This window comes from Alnus glutinosa, chromosome 12, assembly GCF_958979055.1.
Source record: "Alnus glutinosa chromosome 12, dhAlnGlut1.1, whole genome shotgun sequence".
NCBI classification, from domain to species: Eukaryota; Viridiplantae; Streptophyta; class Magnoliopsida; order Fagales; family Betulaceae; genus Alnus; species Alnus glutinosa.
In genome coordinates, this window is record NC_084897.1 from 17,767,760 (window position 1) to 17,777,591 (window position 9,832).

At 40.8% G+C, this 9,832-nt stretch overlaps 1 protein-coding gene across 1 annotated transcript; it reads right to left on the bottom strand.

Moving 5' to 3' along the window:
* Positions 1-7,851: 7,851 nt before the first annotated feature.
* On the bottom strand, positions 7,852-8,908 carry LOC133851776 (histone H1-like). The gene is made up of 2 exons (XM_062288352.1): positions 8,741-8,908; positions 7,852-8,658 (listed from the first exon to the last, which is right to left on the bottom strand). Exons 1-2 carry the CDS (start codon positions 8,822-8,824, stop codon positions 8,068-8,070), a joined length of 675 nt encoding a protein of 224 aa, XP_062144336.1. The 5' UTR covers positions 8,825-8,908; the 3' UTR covers positions 7,852-8,067.
* Positions 8,909-9,832: the final 924 nt, after the last annotated feature.

The following is a 9,832-nucleotide window of genomic DNA, read 5'->3' on the forward strand; positions in this document are numbered from 1 at the left end:
TACCTTGTGGGAAATGAGTCTCCACACACACACGCATTGCTTGAGTTGTGTTGCCTATTTGAATTTTATATGATCAGGAAAAATTATTTGTGCCAATTGAAATCTCAACTTCCTTTTTTATATCTCTGCTTATTTTTGAGATGCTTTCTGATTGTGTTATCAGTTGATTATGCATGCGTATTCTGACACTGACTTGAGAAAATTTGATCTCTGTAAATTTTTCTCAGTTTTTCTGGTGTTTCAGTGTGGAGCGTCCGGACGGTCTACATTGACGTCCGGACAGCTCTCCCTTGGAGTCCTGACGGAGATGGAACCCACATGTCCGGACAGGACCTAACGGAGTTCGGACTCGCGCTATCATCATCGTCCGAACCGTCTCTTTATATCGTCCGGACGCGCGCGGCCAGTCTGCTCCTTTCTGAGGTAGCGAGTGTCTGGACATCTTCAATCCATCGTCCAGAAGGGGACCCCACAGAGGCTATAAAAACCCCTGCTCCTCGCATTCTTCCTCATACCCCACAAAATCTGAAATTTTGGCTGCTTGTGAGTTATTTGTCTTTGAGTTCTTTGGCTTTTTGCATTTTTCTCATATTCCAGGTATTGTGTTTCAGCCCTTATCTCTTCAGTTTTTGTTAAAATTGTTAGATTGCTATTTATTTTTTGGAATATGAGATGCATATATCTGCCATGTTGAAATTTCTTGGACTTAGTTGATATTATTTTGAATTTATTTTCCCAAGTCCTTTTACTACTGTTATTCTGCCAAATTTGTGTTATCCTAACAAGAATATTTTTGGAATATTTTTCTTTGAAAATTCTTGTTGGATCTTTTGCAGAATCATGTCTACCGGCAGTCCACCCCGCAGGGTCCGTCAGAGGCTTGTGGAAGATAGGGCTGCAATTTAGGCCAAAATAATGGACCGCTCTGTCATTGCTGAGCGGAACGTTCTTCGGGCTGATCTCATGGTGCCACCGCTGGACAACATACTTGGCATCATCCAGACGTACAATTGGGGATATCTCCACAGCTGTGCTTGTCAGGTATACACTAGATTAGTCAAGCTGTTCTACGCCAATCTGGAGGTGGTTCAGAATGATGATCGTCGAGTGGTACTTCAGTCCTCAGTCGCAGGCCATCTCATCACTGTTGATCCTCAGGTCATCAGCCACATCATCCGACTCCTAGTGCTCGAGATCTCGGCCAGCCCGTACAATGAGGTGGTGTTTCCTCCATCCTTGGATGATCTCAAGGAATTCTTTCGTGCCGTTCCCCATGGTGAGGAGCGCACTACTGCCATCCGGATTGGTGCACTGTCATCCACCCACCGCATGCTGGCGAAGATTGTTCAGCAGAACATCTGGCCTGTTTCCCGGCGCAGTGATCTGATCCTGAAGCGGGCCCAGTTTGTCTACGCGATCCACCTCCGCTTGCCTTTCTGCCTGTGTAAGCACATTTTGGGGGTTATATTAGAGGCCCGTGATGAGAGCATTGCTGGTCTCTCTTTTGGTTGCCTTCTCACTCAGATTATTCTACAGTCGGGCATCAATGTCAATGGTGAACCGAAGATGAAAATCTAGCAGCCCATCAGAAAGCAGACATTGATGAAGTCTAATGCGCAGCTGTGAAGAGATGACTCCGATGATGAGGAGCCTCCACCTGCTGCTATGCCAGTCGGCTTTCCGGATATGGCTTCATCCTCACATGCTGTGCCACCTTCTGAGCCAGAGGTCAATTATGCTCATATTATGGAGGCTCTTGCTGCACTTCAGGGAGGGATGAGCAGCTTGCAGGTGTCTATGTTCTCCATGCAGCAGTCTATGAGTTCCATGCAGCTAGCAGTGCACTCCATCGACAGGCGCGTGGAGTAGAACCAGCTGGACCTTCAGGAGTGCCTGAAGTATCATCATCCTAGCAGCAGTGATGATGAGGATGTTGCAGATGGGATTTTACCCATGACTGAGGATGTTTGATTCCCTCTTATGTTTATAGTTCTTTTATTGTTATCTTTTGTTATTTTGAGACAATTTTTGCTTTGTTAAAACTTTTTGGATATATATTACTCTGTTTCCCGGGTCCTTCTGAGACCGTTAGGGGGAGTAATTCTTATGACAATTAGTCTTTATTACTTTGTTTTACCCTTTGTCCCTTTGTGACAAAAAGGGGGAGTAATTTTTATTTTCGACCGGGAAATATATTTCCAAACCGGTCAAGTGATTTTTGTCCCAGAATGGCCAAAGGGGGAGTTTGTTAGTATTTTGGCCTCATTCTGTGTTTGGACAAAATCACTTAAGTGTAAAGATGCTGTAAACAGGGGTTCCACTATTTAGAGTCTGCAAGTCAGAAGAAATTCAAGTTCCCTGTCAGCCGTCCGAACGATCGAGCCATCCCGTCCTGACGCCTATCTGTCCACTGATCCATCCGTTTGGACGACGTGTCATCCCGTCCAGACGCTAGACAGACCTGCATCATCCGTCCGGACGAAGTGTTCATTCCGTCCGGACCCCATACTGTATCGAGAAGTTTCTGTGCCAGCTTGCATCCGTCCGGACGTTTCAGTAGCATGTCCGGACGCCTCCCAGTACTCGATCAGTTTCTGATTTCCTTCCAAGTTCCAAGAAAGGGAAGATCAATCAACCATTTGGACGATGTGGTATCCCGTCCGGACGCGCGTCTCCGTAAGGCAAGAATCGCAATTCAAATATGACTGTCCGGACGTCTGACAGCCGTGGTCCGAACGCGCGTGCATCAAAGAAGGAAATTGCCGATTCGACTTCAACCGTCCGGACGACTGCCATCATGGTCCGGACGCGCGCATTACTGATATGGAAATTGCGTGTTGAAAAATAGCCGTCCGGACGCCCATCCCCCATGGTCCGGACGCTTGAGAGCCTTATAAGGAAAATACTTGTAGCGGACGTGCGACCGTCCGGACGATGTGCCATCCTGTCCGGATGGTGTCCTTAAACAGGAAAGATTGCTCCGCGAGAATTTCGGAAAATCTGTTCGCACAGTTATCCGTCCGGACGGCCCATGTCCACCGTCCGGACGGTGCCTAGGTATATTTTGCCTGACGCTCATTTGAGCCCCCAGCCTATAAATAGAGGCCCTTGGGCACTGTGAACTGCAAGAATTCGATGTGAATTCCTCACTTGCTCAGAGATGTGATATTTCCTCTGAAGCCGTTTTACAAGTGTGCTGTGCTGTAAACCGAAGTCTATCTTAGAGGTCGGTTCTAAGGTAAGGAGTTCCATTGAAGACCCCTTCAGGTAGGTGAACCTGGTTGGGAAGCGTTCGTGTTGGGTTACACGTTAGAGATCAAGGTACGACCACTTCATCGGTACATGTGAGTGTTACTGTCTTGTATCTAGCTATGTCTTCTGAATAGTGGAATTCCTGGGTTTGGCTGCCCCGGAGTGGTTTTTCTCTTAACTGAGTTTCCACTTCGTCAACAAAAATCTGTGTGTCATTTACTTTCCGCTGTGCTTTAATTTTTGTTGACACTTATGCACACACTTTATTTTTAGAAGTCAATTCAATTTTTCACCTTTGCTGTCAACAAAGTTGCTCAATTCATGCATGACCCTCGCAATAATCATTGGTCTACGGTAAAACTCATTCTTCGATACTTAAAGCATACAGTCACTCATGGATTGTTCATTTCCAAATGCTCCTCCATGCACCTCAGTGCTTTTTCTGATGCTGATTGGGATGGTTGCCCGGATGATAGAAAGTCCAACTCTTGTTATTGCATCTTTCTTGGCAACAATATAATCTCTTGGAACTAAAAAAAAAAACCAACAGTCTCCCGATCTAGTACTGAATCAGAGTACAAAGCCTTGGCCAATGCCTCTGTTGAACTAATGTGGGTTCAATATCTTCTTCATGACCTTGGGGTTTTTCTACATTCAGCTCCTACTCTTTACTGTGATAATATTGGTGCCACCTATTTGTCCTCTAATCCAGTTTATCATGCTTGCACGAAACATATAGAAATTGATTACCATTTTGTTCGTGATCGTGTTGCCAAGAAAAATCTTCATGTTCGATTTCTGTCCAGCAAAGACCAACTTGCTGATATCCTCACAAAGCCTCTCCCGTCCATGCGATTCTGCTTATTACGGAACAATCTCAATGTTACACCTCCACCATTGAGATTGAGGGGGGCTATTGAAGCATCAATGCAAGACACGTCTGTTACACTTGCTGATACATGAAAAGGTGTCAAATGAAAAGTTGCCAGCCACCGTTACACCTGCTGAACATGAAAAGGTGCCAGATGAAAAGCCAGCCACCGTTACACTTGCTGAAATATGAACAGCTATCGGACAGATGATGTGCATCTGATTAGACAACAAGAATAGCAAGGAAGCTACGGTTACTTGGCTCTCTTTGTATTCAATGTATTTATTGTTCTACTTAATTCCTTCATCAAGCAATATTCTGTAAGTGGTTATAAATAAGAGAAAGCCAACACCCAAAGATTATTGAGGTGAATTATCACAATCAATCTATCTGTTTCTTAAGAAATCAGACATGGAAAACAATCAATGAAAGAACCAGACTAGCAACTTCCTCGGACTTAACTGAAAGTTTAATCAAAATAAGTTACAAGCTAATTATCCACTAACAGAGAACATGTGCCATTTTGCTGGAGCTCATTGGAATCAAGCTTGCTTTGAAAATTCCAAAATAAAATAAAATATTGCATCTTCTAGTCTGCAATTTGAAAACACAATTTTTTTTTTTTTTTTTTTTTTTTCTACGTTTTCATATCACAATTTTTTAGAAACAAACCCCCAAACATTTCCTACAATTTAGTTTAAAATCGCAGTTTGAGTCAGCGAAATCGCATTGCCAAACGAGCTCTAAATTCTTATGAGGACATTGTATTATTAAACATGAAATGGTACGTACCGATGTCTATGAGGGCTTGGAGCAGACATATGAGTGAGTGATATCTTCTTCTCCTTTTTTTTTTTTTTTTTTTTTTTTTTTTTTTTTTTTTTTTTTTTTTTTCTTCTTCTTCTTTTAATTGAATAAGGAAAGTGTTATATAAGAAGATTCTTTCCACTCTTGATCTAAAAGGAATGAGTGAATGATACTATAAATGAAAAAGGGTGGGGCTCCCCAACAATAGACCAAAAACAAATTAAAACAGTACTGAAATAATTATAAATAGTAAAAAATGAGTTAGACAAATGACTCAGTCCTCTTAAAAGGCTGCACAAGACGGTTATAGAAGCTAAAAGGGTACAGATTAAGGCGAACCTATATGAACCCCTACTTGAAAATAACAACAACGACTGGAATGAGGTTAAAGCAGTAAAAGCACTACTAAAATCTGAATCCAGGACTGCAAGAGAAAGAGACACAAACACAAAGTAATGAGAACTTCATAAATGCTCTTACCTACTTAATGATGGATGACATGTTTAGAAAAAGAATTTGTATTTGCGTAGCAACTAATGACTTTGTTAATTTAAGAAGCTAAATAATATTTAACCCAACTTTTTTTGAAAGGATAAAATTTCTCAAACCAAGTGTGAGCTTAGACCATTTGTACTAAGCTCTCCAATTTGAAAATTTTAGCAAAATTTAGAGAAAAACCAGGATTTCCTCCATGCGTCAAGCTCTTCAAACTTTACTCAAAATAAATTATGTCAGAAAACCTCTTAAAATTTAACCCCAAAATTTCTTAAACCATTTATTTTTTTTATCATTTTTTTTTTTTCCTTCTCCCGCTTCTTCTTTCTCTTCCTCAGAGCCCCTTTTTCCTTTTTCGGGGATTTCGGCTTGGTGAGGTTGAAGGCGAAGGATCTTGTGGAGAAAAGGGAGGGTGTGGTCGAGTGTGGAGAGGACAACGGGTCGATTCTCGAGCTCTAACCCCAGCCCCAACCCTAACCCTAACCCTAACCCTAACCCTAACCCTAGATGCTCACAAATCGATTTTCATTGTCGTGCTCTACCTACTGCCAATTCAGACGCTTCTTCAGTTTCGGTCCGTGTCCAAGCCATTCCGTTCTCTGTTCGATAGCACGGGCTTCATTGATCTCCACCTCAAGAACTCCATTGACGCTGTCGAGGTCCCTCATCCTCTGATGTGCTCCGAATTTCCCTTCCCAAACGTAAGTTTCATTATTTGTTTTCAATTGATTTAGGGTTTGAAATTGTGGGTTTCAATTGGTTGTTGAGTTGTGGGTTGGATTTCTATTTGTGATGTTTTGTTGGATGATTCTCGGTATATTGGGTTTTTGTTTAAAGCTTGAGGATTTGCCATATTTTGGCCGATTTTGGTGAGAACTTGAGTTCTCTGTTGATGGTCGATAGGGTGGTGTTTGATTGTGTAATTTTGGGATTTTTTGAAGCTAAAAATGGTTGAGTGTTTTGGTTGGTTGAGGATGGCCGAATGAGGGAGTTTTGATGTAGGAAATTTTTTATGTTCATGACAGCTAAAATAGTTGCTCTCAATACCAATAAAAAAAATAATATTTAGTTAAAATAGAGAAATATTTAAAGAGTTTGATGTAAGAAACGTTTTAAAAGTAATAAATAAAATAACAAAAATAAATTGTTTGGCTAAAATTTGGAGAGCTTGATACAGATGCTCTTAAAGCATCTTTAGTGAGCTCTATATTTCAAAATTTTCACTAAAATTTAGGGAAAAACTTAATAAAGTCTACTTCAACAAATTCTTTATAATTTTTTATTTTTATTTTGGCTCTTATCAGAATTTTATTTCAAATTTAGCTCACAAATTTTATGAATTATTAAATATTTAATTATTTCTCTCTCCTTTCATTTCACTTTTTACTTTTCCTTTCTTTTCATTTGTTAGAAGTTAAAACTAATAAAAAATTAATATCTAGTTAAAATAGAAAAATATTTGAAGATCTTGATATAGAAAGTTTGTTAAAAATAATAGTTAAAATAATAAAAGTAAATTTTTTAACTAAAATTTGAAAAAAATTAGGGAGTTTACTAAAAATGCTCTTTAAGTCATATAACTTCTCAAGCCGATTCAGTGTAAAGGGAAGGAGAAGAACAAGTTAAAAAAAAAAAAAAAAAAAAGAATTCGTTTGGACTACCGATTTGAAAACTAATGATTTTAAAATAAAAGTAATAAAAACATAATTTTAAAAAAACTTATATTTGCCTTTAAAGAACAATCATTTTGTTTTTTTTTTCGAATACCACACTTTGAAATCTGAAGGCGCCTCCCAAATTTGAAATCCCACTAACGTAACATTCTTTGCAAAATTGTAACTTTCAGGCCTAAACAAACCCCCCCCCCCCCCCCCCCCCCAAAAAAAAAGTAAAACATGACAGAACAAGAGAATCCCAACTTTTATTCTATACGTATTTTCATTTTCTTAACAGCCAGCCAAACAGAGAACAATCAGAAATGATTAGTATTCAACAATAAGATCTCTGTGATAAAAGTCATTATACGATAATTATTTCTTATCTCAAAAACTTTGAATAATTGTCGTGCAAAAGTTATTTTCCAAAATTAATTATGCTACAGATCGAAAGCGCGCCGGAGGTGTACGTGTACCAATCCCCCCGGCCCAAGCAAACCCTAGCGCGTTCTGTTAACACGTGTTAGCAACACCGCTCACCACGAAACCTTTCCTGACCACACAAAAGAAGACGTCAATTTCGTACACATTCTTTGTGAGAATCGACCAAATGCAATCCCCTCAGGCAAGTGCAGACGTGGCCACGTGCAGCCACTACGGTGCGCCACCTGCGCAAGAAAGGACAAGATATATAATATCTGTACGTATAGAAAAACCCGATGGCCCACGTGAATCTGTACGAGCATGATATCTTGGCCATTGAAAATAAAATGCTCAACAAAAGAAGACTTCTAAATCAATTACAAGCATTCTACAACCAAAACTCCAAAAGTTATATTAAAATAAAAAACCTTCAAAAAAAAAAGCCCAAAAAAAAAAAAAAAATTACCTGCGTATTAAAACCTATCATTTTCTTTTCCTGAAATTAAACTACCCTTACTACACTGACAAATTTACACGACTGCCATTACCCTAAAAAACACTCTTCTACTTCTTCGCCTTCCTTGCCGGAGCCTTTTTCTTCGCCGGCGACTTTACGCTCTTCGGCTTCGCAGCTTTCTTCGCCGGAGACTTCAAGCTCTTCGGCTTGGCCACCGGCTTTCTCGCCGGAGCCGCTTTCTTCCCCGGCGTCGTCCTCGTGGACGTCCTCGCCACCTTAGCCGGCTTCGCCTTCACTGCGGCCGACGCCTTCGCCTTCGCCTTGGGCTTTGCAGCCGCTTTCGGCTTGGCTGCCACCTTCGGCAGAGGCTTCGCAGAAACAGCCTTCGTCTTAGGTTTCGCCGCAGCTTTCGGCTTTGGCTTGGCGACATGGGTCTTCGCCTTCGCTGCAACTTCCGGCTTCTTCGGCTTGGGCTTGGTGGTAGCCGTCTTGATCGGAGCAGTGCGAGTCGAAGGCAGCTTGAACGAGTTCTTGACCTTGACGAGCTTACCAGAAGCCGTAAGCTTCTTCAAGTGGAAAAGCAAGAGCTTCCGAAAGCTCGACGGCAACTCCTTGTGCTTTCCCTCAATGACCTTCGTGATCGCGTACTGACTCGAACCCGTCTTCTCCTTCAGAATCACAATCGCGTCCGTAATCATCTGTAAAATCCAACAGAAAAACAAATCAGATTCAGATACGAAAAGCAAAACCCGCAAAACATTTTATCAGAGAAAGAAATACCTCGAGGAAAGGAGGGTGGGAAGGCGGGGATTTGGGCTTGCTTGGGCCAGAGGCTTTTTTGGCCTTCTCTACAGCGGCTGCCATGGTGAGTTAACTCAGCGAGTCAAGATTCAACTTCGAAATTCAACTTCAGAGCAAGAAGAGTATCTGAGTATATGTGAGAAACGACGGTTGAGGAGGGACGTTTATATAGTGGGAGGGTGAGGGAAATAGTGAGCGCTGATTGGTGGAAAGCTTCGCGACACGGATTGAGGGCGTAGTAAAATTTTGAACTAGGCCGTTGGATTAGGGCCTTATCGACGGCTAAGGATGGAAGTTTGGGCGAGGGGTTGGATCCAGCCCGAAGAGATGAGAAGGAATTGGGGGTGGAGATGGGTTTTGAGTGTGCTTTTCACTTGATCAGGAATGGATGTAACTTTTGCTGTGGGTCATGGATTTCCTTAAGGTTTGGATGGTTTTATGGGTTAAAACTTAAGCTTTTTAAGGAGTGTTTACTTGGGTATTTTGGTTTTGGGAATTGGGAGAAATTTGAGTTTCAAGCTGCATTGGTCAAAACTAGAATTTCCAAGAGTTTTGTTAGGGTTCGGATGGATTTTGAGGGAATGCTGTTAGCCAAGCTATAATTTTTTTATTCTATATGATTCTAGTGTTCTGAAGGAGTCAATTGATTCAAGAATCATGAAATTCCGACAAGAAATGAGTATTGAAAGCTTGGTTAAAAACTTGTTCAGGTTGAACACGCATGTATAACATACGGCTTTGTTTGTTAATGTGTTTTATGAGTATTTTAAAAAAGTGTTATGATTGTTAGAAATATAACTCAAAGTTACAACGGAAAATATCTCAATTACAACATCATAAAAGTATAGCATCAAATTATGTAAAACAAAAATTTGTAAGAGAATAATGCTCAGAATGCAAAGTTGGCTATCCAGGGATTGTGTCTGATCTGAATTATCTTGCTCCAAAATTCAAACCAAACAAATAGGTTAGGGTTTCGAGACCTTGAAACATTTTCTTTAATTATGATTAAGAGACCAAAAGTGTAGACTCTAAGAGAAATGATCCCTACACTCATTTCTCACAACAGTC